Below are 13,297 nucleotides of genomic sequence, written 5' to 3' on the forward strand. Positions count from 1 at the left end.
TTCTCTCTGATGACCAGTGACCCCAGGGAACAGCTGGAGCTGTGTAAGGGAGGCTGAGGCTGGGTATCAGGGAAAGGCTCTTTCCCCAGAGGGTGCTGGGCACTGCCCAGGCTCCCCAGGGAATGGGCACAGCCCCGAGGCTGCCAGAGCTCCAGGGGCATTTGGAAAATGCTCTCAGGGATGCACAGGGTGAGATTGCTGGGGTGTCTGTCCAGGATTGGAATTTGGACTCCATGATCCCTGTGGGGCCCTTCCTACTCAGGATATTATGTGACACTGGGAGGAGGAACATGCCTCTACCAGAGAGCAGCTCAGAGGTCTGTAAGCACATTGGGGTGTGCACAGAGCTCAGCACACACCAGAGTGCTCTGTGTTCTCTCTGGACTCTGAAATAACCACAAACCCCTTCTCCTCATCATTCTAAGCTGACACCAGCGAGGGTCTGAACAACACAGCTTGTCAGAAACAAATTCTCTAACACTTTGCTTAGGACTGGACTATTTTACAACAGCCTCAATTAGCACAGCACTATAAAAACCCTCTGTGAGCCCTGGGCTATCCCAGCCCACAACCTCCCTTATGCAGAGCTGCTCTGTGCCAAGGGAGGGGATGCAAGGCAGAGCACAGGGAGTGGAGAGCAGTGATCCCACACCACAGGACAGAGGCTGGAGGAGGAGCAAGGACAGCCGGCAGCACCTTCAGGTTCTTTGGTTGCTGCCGGAGCTCCATGAAGTGCTTCCTGTGCAGCTCCCGCTCGCGCCGCTTGTTGTACTCCAGCTGGTTCTCGAGCTCAGTCTGGTGCTGCAGGCGGATCAGGTCCATGCGCAGCTTCTGCAGCGTGTGCAGCTGCCGGTACTCCAGCTCCCGCGTGGACTCGTCGTGCCGGATCAGCATGGCGTGCTCCATCTCCTTCTGCGTCCGCTTCTTGTTCAGCTCCTGCACACACACACACACAGCCCTGCTGCAGCTCCTGCCCACTGCGCTGCCAGCTGGTGTGTCACAGGGAAACACAAACCCAGCAGCGCCATGGGGATGCTAGGAGAGACCACTGAGTGACCATCCATCCATCCATGCTAGGAGAGACCACTGAGTGACCATCCATCCATCCATGCTAGGAGTGACCACTGAGTGACCATCCATCCATCCATGCTAGGAGAGACCACTGAGTGACCATCCATCCATCCATGCTAGGAGAGACCACTGAGTGACCATCCATCCATCCATGCTAGGAATGACCACTGAGTGATCATCCATCCATCTGTCTATCCATGCTAGGAGTGACCACTGAGTGACTGACCATCCATCCATCCATCCATCCATCCATCCACCCACCCACCCGTCCGTCCCTCCATCCATCCCATCCACACCCCTACCCATCCATACAACCATCCATCCATCCATCCATCCATCCATCCATCCATCCATCCATCCATCCATCCATCCATCCATCCATCCATCCATCCATCCATCCATCCATCCATCCCTCCCTCCCTCCCTCCCTCCCCTGCTCTGGGATGGCCCCAGGAGTCCCCAGCAGGTGGCACCAGGACCCCACACAAGCCCTGGGTGCCTGCAGGAACTCGCAGCAGCTTTCACTGAACTCATCCCAGGCTGCTCAGGGTGATGGAATTGGGGCTCTTGTCTGGTGGGTACTGGGAACGAGCTCCTCCCTCCATCACCTGCACGGGAGTGGCCAAGGCAGAGGTCAGTGGCTCTGACACCACCTCAGGTGAGAAGGTGAATTGCCCAGGTGGGATTTGGCACAAGGCGCAGCTCATTTTTAAAACAAGACCGGTTTTGCAGTGCTCACCGAGAGCTCCTGCACAGTCTGGGATAACCACCCCAAGCCACAAGCCCAGGAAGGGGAAGGCACCAGTTCCCTCCCCGATTACTGCACACATTTGTGCCATTTGTGTCTCAAGGTGCCAGCCCCGCCCTGAGCAGCACGGAGCTGACTCCAGCTGCACCCTGACAGATGCTGCTGTGCTCCCCTGATCCCGGCTCAGGTTTCAGCCTCAGCCAGGCACACCAGGGCTGCCCCACCCCACCCGTGCCCAGCCCAGGGCTGCCTCAGCCTAATGGGTTTCTGCAGGAGAAGCAAAAAAATGCAATTATTCTGTTGCACGTTTGGTAATCCTGCTGTAACTCTCAACAGCAGCACCTGCAAACTTCAGTCCCTGTGGCTGCTACACCTGGGACAGGTTTGAGCTGAGAGGGTGGGCAAGGAAACAGGACCAGGGTTTGTTTCCTTCTGCCCTCTAAGGGTGTAGCATGTGTTCACATTTAAGCAAAACTCGACCCCTGATAGGCAAAATTAAAATTTACAGGTAGTGGCGTGCCAAAATGACTTCCCAAAGGCAGGTGGGGCACTGACCAGGCAGGGAGCTGTGGCACATGTGCCTTCATCCCAGGATAGCTCAGCCAGTCTCTCCCAAGCCTGTTCCAACCTGATTTCAGTTCACACAGCATAAACACACACAGTCATTCCACTTCCTTCAAACACTTTCCCATTTGCACAAAAACAACATCTGTGGTTACTTAAAATATGGAAAACACATTTGGAAAGTGTTATTTACTTCAGGCGATCCAAGTAGTTAGTACTGGCACATTTGAACTAGTAGGGATGTAATTTTCAGGGAATAAAAACTCAGATCATTCTGAAAATTAGCTCTCTCCTAAGAGCTTAAATGCAGGAGGTCAGAGGTGTGCTCCTGTTAAATGCCATGCCAGGTCACTGAACTCTGTTCTCATCCCTGCCACAGAGCAGACATGCTGGGACAAGGGTGCTCAAATCTGAATTTCTGGAATCAATAGTTTTGAAGGTGCCTGAGTTGAGATATCTGGATCTCAGCAAAGCAGATGAGCAGCCCCAGGCACATCTGGACTCAAGTGTAGCAAAGCTCTGAACAAGTACAAATGGTACTGGAAAGCCTGAGGATAGCAGGCCAAACACAATTGGAAATTTTTGACCACTCCTCACTCAGTTTTCACTAAAACACCCTCTCATCTGACAGTCTTTATCCAAAAATAACATCCATGAAGAACTCAGATACTACAGTGATGGCCACAGGAGCATGTCCATGTGGAAGCTCTTTCTCCAAAGTGGTGTGTGACCACAGGCAGCCTTGAGGCAAGGGGCAAAATCCAATGAGGGGAAGCAGGGTGTGAAAAGCCGCTCCTTGACAGCCCATATCCCCATCCCACAGCTCTCCCCACACCCCTAACTGGGGCAGGACCCCCAAACCCAACACTCAGGAGCTGGGATGAGACATCAGAGCAAGAGGCCACAGGGTGTTTCTGGCTGCAGTCAACGCTGCCATCCCTCAACTGATCAAAGCAGCCACAGCTGCAGGGAAAACCATTTCCCAAAACATATTTTGCTACATTTTTCTCAATTCTACTTAGCAACTAGAAGCATGAAGACCTAACCAGCCAAGACATGAAGCTAAAGCAGTTAAAGCAGGCTGTGAGAGACGTGAGGAGTGCCATACTTCCCGAATGTTCTGCTGCTCCATCTCGTGCCTCTTGATCATCGTTTTTCTCTTGAAGGATCGGCAGTTTTTGTCGTAGTAGAGTCTCTGCTGGCTGAGAAGCTGGGCCTCCTCTTCAGCCTGTGTGTGCTGCAGGTTCTCTTTGTGTTTGGATATCCTTTCTTGCTTCTCTTTCTTGGGTGTGCTGTGGTCCTCATTCATTTCCTGCAGGGTCAAAACAAGGCTTGTCTCAGCACCACAGTGACACAGGACATGGGGGACCTTGCTGGCTCCTCCTCTGCCACTCAGGCCATGAAAGGACACCAAAATCCACCACAAACCAACAGAACCAGAACCTATCACCTGGCCAAGCTAGCCCTGCTGCCCCTACAGCTGTACCAGGACCCACACCAAGAGTAGGAGGAAAAATGGCCACAGAGCTCCTTGATAATCATTTTCTCACCTTTACCTTAACAGTTAATTATTTTTGCAATATGGTGAAGACACTACTTAAATAATGCATTTTGGTACATTAGAAGTTATTTCTCTTCCTAATTTATGTAACTGATCACAGGGCTTTTAGTCTGGGGACACTGAATGGCTGCTCTGATTACTTGAAAGAAAAAAAACAGATGAGGAGAAAGAAAGGGGAAGAAGAACTCTCTGTGAAGTCCCATTTTCCCTCATCACCCTTGGTTTCAAAGATTCTGCTCTACAGCAAATTGTGAAACACCTGTAGCCACCCTCACAAATTGTTCTGGAAATGCTGCCAGATGCTCCCAGCTCCTAAAGATTTACTTGCTGAGAATCCAAAATTTGCTTCCAAGCCTGACAGTATCCCTTAAACCCCTGGGCTGGCCCAGGTTTATCAAAACAAAAGAGTGGCTCATGTTCATCCCACACCCCTTCAGCCCTGAAAATGAGAGTTTCTCACCTCTTTAATCTTTTCCTTGCAAAGCTTGTATTGTTTCTTCTGACTTTCTAAAAAGGTCGCCAGGTCTTTCTTTTGCTGAGCCAAAATCTGTTGCTGGAATCTCTTTTCATCTGCTGCAGCTGCCTTTGCCTGCAATGTACAGAGAGAGGAAAAAAAAACAATAAAAAAACTAAAAAAGGTGAGTGAGCAGGTGCAGAATCCAGCACAAATTATTGCTGTGGTTTTTGATTTTTGGTCAGTCATTTTGGTGGCTGTGCTAGACAAAGCCATGAGCGCTCAGCTCACACAGAGAATGCTCACAATAAGTCTGAGGGCTTCCTTGTGCTTCTCACCTCTCCACCAATGCCATCCCAGAAGGCACAATGACACCAGTTTATTAGGTGGATGAACATGCTAGTTTTTAGACTGACAGCTTTGTCACCCCCTCAGCTGGGGCAAAGCTCCCACCAAGGTCCCCACAGCCCCTTTTCTGCAGCTGTGGCACTGGTGGATGCCAACAGAGCGCCCATCAGCCAGGAAGGTGACGTGAGGCTGCTCGAGAGAGCACAAGGTCACAGAATCAACAGGTTGGAAGAGACCTTTGAGATGATTGAGTTCCACCCAGCCCTAACATCTCAATTAAACCATGGCACCCAGTGCCACATCCAATCTTCTTCTAAGCACATCCAGGGATAGCGACTCCCCCACCTCCCCAGGCAGACCATTCCAGTACTTTGTGTAAAAAACTTTTTCCTAACATCCAACTTAAATTTCCCTTGGGGCAGTTTAACACTTTGTCCTCTCATTCTGCACCTCAGACCACAGGTTTGAGCAGCAAACCTGGGTTCTCCTGTCCCTCACATCCTCCCAGCACTCACCTCCTTCTCCATCACAGCCACTTGCTTCTTGGCCAGCTTCTCCAGCTCAATGGACGAGTTGTTGGCGTGTGTCTCCACCTCCTTCTGCAGCTTGAGGCGGTGCTCGTCCATCTCGGCCTTCAACTTGTTCTCCAGGGCGATCAGCTGCTTCTGGTGCTGGCGCCGCATCCGCTTATATCCTGACATCTGTTCCCGCAGCTCGTTCTCCTGCTCATGCTCATGGATCTGTCTTGTAACCTGGGGGGGAACAGGGCACCCACTGCTCCATGGCCTTGCTTCCCACACGAGCTCACTGGAGCCAGGCCCTGCTCTGCTCTCAGCAATCCATGGGTTTTGGAGGTGCTGCTGCTTGGTTTCACAAAGCCACGGGGTTTCTCTGTCCTAACTTTTAGCCCCCATCTTTTCCTGAGACTTTTATGTCTGAAAATTAAGCTGGAAATGCCATAATACAAATAAAGGAAGGGAGTGGTTACTTATTGATGCCCTCTGAAGGCTGCCTTCAGAGCAGAGACTAGATGGAGCTAAAGAATAGAGATTAGATGGAGTTATAGAGACTAGATGGAGCTAAAGAATAGAGACTAGATGGAGCTAAAGAATAGAGACTAGATGGAGTTATAGAGACTAGATGGAGCTAAAGAATAGAGACTAGATGGAGCTAAAGAATAGAGACTAGATGGAGTTATAGAGACTAGATGGAGCTAAAGAACAGAGACTAGATGGAGCTAAAGAATAGAGACTAGATGGAGTTATAGAGACTAGATGGAGCTAAAGAATAGAGACTAGATGGAGCTAGAGACTAGATGGAGCTAAAGAACAGAGAGTAGATGGAGCTAAAGAATAAAGTAGGGATTTATTAAGAGGCCTCAACAGATCCACCTTGGGCAGCACAACCCAAAATGGCCACACAATGGATGATTGCTCAGGAGATCCCTCACTTTTATATATTCTGGTCCATTTGTATATTTGAGTTAATTGTCCAATTATAGCTTTAGCCCATGAAGTCCAATCCTTCTGGTTTTCTCTCTTCAGTCCCCATTGTATATGCTCTTGGGTCTGAGATCTGGGTCCGCTGCCCTTGGTCCCCAGCTAGAGAAGGAATTGTTTTGTTTCCCTGTTCTGTGAAGAGAACTCACTACACCCTAATATGAAGCCAGACTTTGACACTAAAGCAGAACAGAATCTGAAAAATATAAAAACTAAAACCTGAGGCATCATTATCACTCCAGGACATGCTGAAGGAGATCTGGAAACAAAGGTGGCTAATGGACAACATTCCTCAGATACTTTATACAGATGCATGACTAAGATCCTTATTCAGATTCAACTTATTCACCTTATTCAGATCCATGGATTCCCAAGAAGCGGCCAGAACCCCCTCAAACCCCCATTCTTTCCTTCCTCCTCAAGTCACCCCCATGCCAATTCAATCCCTCAACATCTATTTTCTGCTACGAGGAGCCTCCTTCAAAACTTCCCCTTAAAATTCAAGATGATGGCAGACTGAGCTCATTCCTTCCCAGAATTGAAAGTTTTCTAACAAGGGAATGCTGTTCTGGAACTGTGTGCTCTTAAAGATTGATCAGATGGTCTAAGCAGATTTTAAACCCTGCTCAGCTGAAACAAACTCACAAGTTCCACATTCATTTCCATGCCCAAGTGTATCCATGTGAAAGGAAGAAAAAAAAAAACACCAACAGGCTGTGCCAAAAATGTTGAGAAGAAAATGCAAATGGTGATGCTTCCATTTCAAAAGAAGAAAAGTGTCCAAGACTAATTTTTATTTTTTTAAAGACAGTCTCAGGAACTTACAAAGATCTGATCATTTATACAATCTGAGAACCAAAAGCCTGGTACATGCGTGGACTGAAGGCCCTGATTCTGTGCAAGGGGACCTTTGCTTTGCCACTTAAGTGTGAAGAGCTCAGGCCTTTGAAGGTGACCGGTGAAGCTTTGTGAACCAGGAGTCCCTCGTGCAGCCTTCCTGATGGATTCCTCCACAGCAACCCAAAAACTGGCCCCTGCATGGTGCTGCTGTCATTTGAAGGCAGTTCTGTGGAGATTTTTGGAGTTTAGATGCAGGATGGGACACACCTACAGAGCTGGGAAAGCTCAGGTTCAAGAGAAGAGCATCTGCTTTAGGGAGCTGCCATCCCAGCGCACTTGCTGGCTCCAGGGCTGGGAGGTGACAGGAAGCCAAGTCAGAGCTCCAAATCAAGAGATGAACACCCTGAATGTGCTCACCCAAGGCAGGCAGCAAGTGCCACCTGTCTCAGTTCAAATGACCCCCAAGACTTGGGAGGAGGGTGAAGAGGAACTCGGGAAGAGCCTCCCAAGGATTGCAGAGGAACCAAAGAACCAGCCTGAGCACAGCCCTGTCACACTCAGGGTGATCAGGGAGGCTGAGCACCGACCAGGAGGTGATGGACAAACCACTTCCTTCCTACAAGAAATTCAGAATATCATTTTGGAGCAGGCTACATTAAATATACCTCAGCCCCTGGTGCAACAGAGCAACCTGTACATGCCTGAGACACAACCAGATCCAAGGCAGCCACCAGGAGCATGTGGATTGAAGGAATGACCACAGAAACACAGACACTCTGTGAGCCCTGTGCTCTGCTACAGCTCAAAAAGCTCTTGGTTTTTCCAAGAGTACCAAGGACAGCTACACTTGGAAGAAGTTGGGAAGAGCTCACAGGAACTTGCACATTTCAGTCAAGTTCAGCAAGAATAAGATCTCTGCCAGAAGCTTCCAGGTAAGGAAAATGTCTCTGAGAATCCAAGTTAATGATAAGGACAGATGCCAGGTGAGACAGGCAGCCCACCAACACTTCACACACGCCACTGCCACGTTCAGTGACATCCAGCTGAGAGAACAGCCTTGGTCAGGCACTTGAACAGAAATGGAGATCTGGGAGCCACCAGCTGTACCAGATCTTCCTGGATGTGCTATTTTTGGGGCCCAGCCCTTTTGTGAGCAATGGGATGTTCTGCACGGCACACTCCGTTCCCAGACCTTGGCAGAACAAAGCAAACAGCAAGAGCCTAAGAAAAAATGGATCTAAGGATCCTCCAGCAACTCTGCCAGTCTCCTTTGGTCTGATCTCTAATGAGATGTAGCATGTGCACTTGTTTTATTTACAGCAAAACTCATTAACTTTTATCCTTGTTTTTTTCCCTGCTCCTCTGCACCCCATTTCCAATTTTGCTCAGCTTTATCATGACAAGAATTCCATCTTGAAAAGATTTCCCATGAAATCTAGGATATTTATCCCTAACAATAGGATGCAATTGCTAATTACAAGCCTAGCTGATAAAGCCTTCCAGTCACAACAGAAGATGAGACATTAAAAAGTCAGAAGAAAACAAAAGCAGTGTCTCATCCTAAAGATGGGAGAGGAGAGCAGCAGACTTGGTGGACATCTCATGGATTTAGTGTCTCTGTTCAGCAAACTCATGATAAAGACTTCATTTATCACCACAATCTCCACTCAAGCCCAACACTCCTCAGGACAGTCTTCAAAGACAAAGTCTGCACATGGTGATCTCAGGGGTGGCAGAATGTGGAGGAAATGAACATTAGTGACTGAATATACCCAGGTCAGTGCCAGAGAAGTCCTTCAGACTATGAATGAATCCAGGATTATGGTTTTAAAGATTAAACTCCAAATGAATGAACACCTCCAGCAACCATTTTAACAAGAAAATTTGGGGATGTTCCATTAATCAGCTTTCTGGTGTTCTTTAGCAAAGACTCTTGGAACTCCATGCACTATTTGGAATATCCTGAGTGGGAAGGGCCCCGCAAGGATCATGGAGTCCAAGCCCTGGCCCTGCACAGACACCCCAACAATCCCACCCTGGGCACTCCTGGGAGCATTATCCAGGTGCCCCTGGAGCTCTGGCAGCCTTGGGGCTGTGCCCATTCCCAGCACCCTCTGGGAGAAGAACCTTTCCTGATATCCAACCTCAGCCTCTTCAGACACAGCTCCAGCCATTCCCTGGGTCCTGTCCCAGGTCACAGCAAGCAGAGATTGGAGCTGCCCCTCAGGGAGAAGCCCACAAAAAACCCCTCAGATTATCATGAGGCAAAAGGTGGTAACTACAAAATTTGTTCTCCATATAACCAGGAAATGTCAGGATCCTTCACACCAGAGAGCTGCAGTTTCCTGGAGCCCACCCAGCAGCACACAACAATCAATCAGGAGAACCAAAAACCTGAATAAACCAGAACAGCTTTCATTAAGGTATGACATTTTCTCAGTTTTTTATCTCTCTGCATCTTTAGCATACACAGAACTGAGAACAGAGATGTCTTTTCCAACTTACTCCCACAGGCAGTTCATTTGCCATAAAATCCAAACTTTCTTTCACCCCTCCAAGATTTTAGCTTTACGTAAGGAAGTTGAGCTCACAACTTCTCCTCCAAACCAGCAGCTGTTTAGAGTTCCCTTTTCTACACTGTTTATCCAAGATACTGAACCTCTCCTAAAAGACAGGAGTTTTCACCTCTAGATAACTGAAATTCCAAGCTCCTCTGTGCTGGAGGAAGCAGAGCTCTGAGCACAACACTGCCAGCTGCTTCTCACAGCAGAGGAGATGAGAAAGAACAAGTCCAAAATTTTAGAGGAAAGGTCTACAAAGGAAGCAGCCAATGAGTCCATTGGGAGAAACTCAACCCTCTGGAATAGAACACCAAAGCTCCAGCAGAAGAGGGAACAGCTCCATGTGAAGGTGCCATTTTCCTGGCCACATCCAGGGAATGCTGCTCCCATGGACACAGACACTTGGCTCTGCAGGCCCACAAGAGATCACATCATTCTTCTGCTGGCATGTGGATTTCAAAGAGAACACCAAGGCCTTTGATAGAGTCCTCACTGCCTGATCCTTCTGTGGAATGAGATGTCACAGATGTGAGGGAGGAATCCTTCCCTGTGAGGGTGGCACAGGGTGGCCAGAGCAGCTGTGGCTGCCCCTGGATTCCTGGAAATGTCCAAGGCCAGGCTGGTTAGGGCTTGGAGCAGCCTGGGATGGTGGAAGGTGTCCCTGCTCAAGCAGGGGTGGAATGAGATGGGCTTTAAGATCCTTGCAAACCCACCCCACTCTGGGATTCTATGAAGTTTTAACTACTTGATCATTGCCTTTGAAAACTGCGAAAGCAGCTGTTGAGGAGATGCAGGAGGAAGGGGGGAGCTAAGGGGTCAAGCTTGAAAGACACCCACAAGTGCAGATCAATGCATCTCTGAAGAGATTCAAAAAAAGCTTTCCCTTGAAAACACTGAGAGGTGTAGCCTCATCAACATGCAGAACCTCTGCCCTCCTTTTCAAACAACAGCTTGCTGAGCTTCAAGAGATTCCTGGTTGTAACTTTTAATTTATGGATCACTGATAAACTGAGAAATAACATGGAGATGTAAGTGCCTGGTCTCCATTTCAGATGGCAACTTTTACTCCAACAGCAAAAATATGCAGGGTATTTTCCACCACTGCTCCAGGTGAGTGATGGTTACTGTAACCACACAAAACTGATTAAAGAGAAAAGTGGTCCAGGAAAAAATGACTACTAAAATTGCTGATTGAATTATGACCTAAGTTAAGTTCCTTCATCTTTCTTACTCACATTTGCCGATTTTCATGATTTTCTTTAATCTGAGCAATATTAAAGCACTACTGCAAGACTCAAAATGGGATATCCACAGCCTGTATCTTTGTGGAGAGTTCATTTGGCTGTTTTCTCTGGAGATCTGTCCAGTTTTCCTCATATTCACATGATGCCTTTGCAGAGTGCCAGGGCAAGGCAATCACTCTCCAAACCACTGGGTCACCTGGAGTGCTCAGCTGTCTAACACAAGCTCCTCTGTGGCCTCTGCACTCCCTGAACTGCTTCAGCTTGGTTTTGGAAAGAGATCCAACCTGAACTTGGGATTACCTTTAGGAATGCCAGTCTTACCTCCATCTGCAATATCCTGATCTATGGGGAGAAGAGCAAGGACTTGAGTGCCCTAGAACCTGGACTGCACCAGGAGGAACAGCTGTGGAGTGAACAGCCCCAGACTTGGTGCTTTTCTTCTAAAAACACTGCCCTGGTCTCAGTGTTGGGGGTGGATTTCAGCAAATCCCATGAAAGGAAGCTTTAACACCCCATATAATTGAATTTGGGGCCAGAACTCCCATTTTTGATTCTCTGCAATACAGGCCACCCAATGCTCCCAACTGCACAACCTTTCTGTGCAGGAAGATGTTCCCAGCTGCTGAGCAATGGGAAGCAGCCAGCATGTAGGGAACCATCAGAGCTTGCTGGTTTGCTTGTTTTCAACCCCTGTGGGACCTTGGGCACCCATTCACACAGAAAAATCTGTTCCAGCTGCCACTGAAAGAGTAAATTAACACAGAGAGATGAATAAAGCCTGAATTTCTGGGTTTGCACTACAAATTCCAGGCATGTTCAGGTCTTTCTCCCTGTGTTAGCTCCATGGCTGACTTTGCCCTTCCCATAAATATTGGACAGGGAAGCAAGAAGAAGTTCTCCCTTGGCCAGAGGAGCATCCAGCACCTCTCCCCACAGACATCATCTAGGCACTGTGATAAAAAGTGCTCCAATACAAGCACTGGCACCCAGATCCTGTGCAATGGGTTTAAACTTTCATTTTTTCCCCCTAGATTTCAATTTCAGAACATGAAGAGGTGGGAATGGAAGATTATCAAAGGGAAAGCTCATCACCATGAAATATTTCTGTGGCAAACTCAGGGTCAGTTCTGCCCCACCACACAACCTGGAGTGCCCAGGCTGGTGTGTTGGGATCTTCCCTCTCCACTGGGAAGGGGAGATGTGTGTGAATAATGGGGATAACAGAGCGTGTTCCACAGAAAACCCAAAAAAAGAGAAGCTCTCCGAAAAGCTTTCCATCTTCCCCACCCAAAATTAATTTTATCTTTATCATCACTTGGTCACTGAAGTAGAGAGAATCAGCAAACCCAAGTGAGTAAGGAATGAAGGCAGATACAATCCCAGCCCCACAGGAGGCTGCCATGGGATTTAGGAGTGACCTTGGGATATCAGCTGTGTTCCCCAGAGCTCAGGGAATCCCTCACAGCCCGTATTTCCACTGGCTCCCAAAGGGGCCCGGCCATGCAATCCCTTCAAGCCACCCCAGCAGCCCAGGGGTGACATTTCCAGGGAGGACAGGAGCTCTGGGCTCTGCTGCTCAAGGCAGGCCATAAGGTGCAGCAGCTTTGCACAGGGAGTAAAAGAACATGAATATATTCATCACACATATCAATTTATCAATGAAATTGTTATGTCTGGAGTATGATATATGAGTCATTCATTATTTCTGCCCTACAGCCAACCTAACTGGGTCCCACTTTTATCTGCTCAGCGCAGGCAGTAGAAGAGCTGGCACTACACTGGGTGAAAACACACACAGACACACAAAAAGGAAAAATTCCCAGGGCAGAGGGTCTCCAGGAGAGCAGGGATCCTGCCCCTGTCAGGTGTGCTGCATGGAGTCCTCTAACACACACATTTCTAGGTCACTTTAAACTGGGGGGAGCAGGGGACACCAGCCTGGGGGGCACTCAGGGTGTGGGCACCCAGAAACACACCTGCAAAAAATGGGATTCAGATGCTCCCAGGAAGCATCTGGGCAGAAGCCTGAATGCCACAGCATCGTTTTAGATTTTAACAGCAGCAGCAACAACCACACAGAAAAATTTGTGCTGCTGGCACTGCTGCTTGCCTCCAGTCAGCACCTTCAGCTGTGGTCACACACACAGAGGCACAGCCCGTGCCCTGAGCAAGCAGGAAGGAGTGGGAAGCGGTTCTGGGGATGCAGAAATGGTGGTCTGGAAGGAGAACCCCCATGGTGGAGGCAGGAGGAGCGGGAAGGGGAGGGCTCGCTGGTGTCATTTCGGGGTTGGTCCAGGATGATGTCATAGCACTGAGCGAGTGCCATGGCCAAACCGTGGGGACTCTCCAACGCTCCCCGTCCATCTGACCTCTAATACCAGCGGGCTGAAATATCCAACAGCACATT

At 48.7% G+C, this 13,297-nt stretch overlaps 1 protein-coding gene across 3 annotated transcripts in view; it reads right to left on the minus strand.

Annotated features, from left to right (window-relative positions):
- The window catches only part of TAOK3 (TAO kinase 3), a 78,659-nt gene that overhangs the window by 3,683 nt on the left and 61,679 nt on the right, over window positions 1-13,297 (minus strand). For all 3 annotated transcript variants that reach the window (XM_059485352.1, XM_059485351.1, XM_059485353.1), the window contains exons 15-18: window positions 5,262-5,498; window positions 4,405-4,533; window positions 3,492-3,695; window positions 697-936 (exon numbers count right to left, since the gene is read on the minus strand). In XM_059485352.1, coding sequence (XP_059341335.1) covers window positions 697-936; window positions 3,492-3,695; window positions 4,405-4,533; window positions 5,262-5,498 — 810 coding nt within the window. The remainder of the gene's footprint in view (window positions 1-696; window positions 937-3,491; window positions 3,696-4,404; window positions 4,534-5,261; window positions 5,499-13,297) is intronic.

Source organism: Ammospiza nelsoni, chromosome 18 (genome assembly GCF_027579445.1).
Source record: "Ammospiza nelsoni isolate bAmmNel1 chromosome 18, bAmmNel1.pri, whole genome shotgun sequence".
NCBI classification, from domain to species: domain Eukaryota; kingdom Metazoa; phylum Chordata; class Aves; order Passeriformes; family Passerellidae; genus Ammospiza; species Ammospiza nelsoni.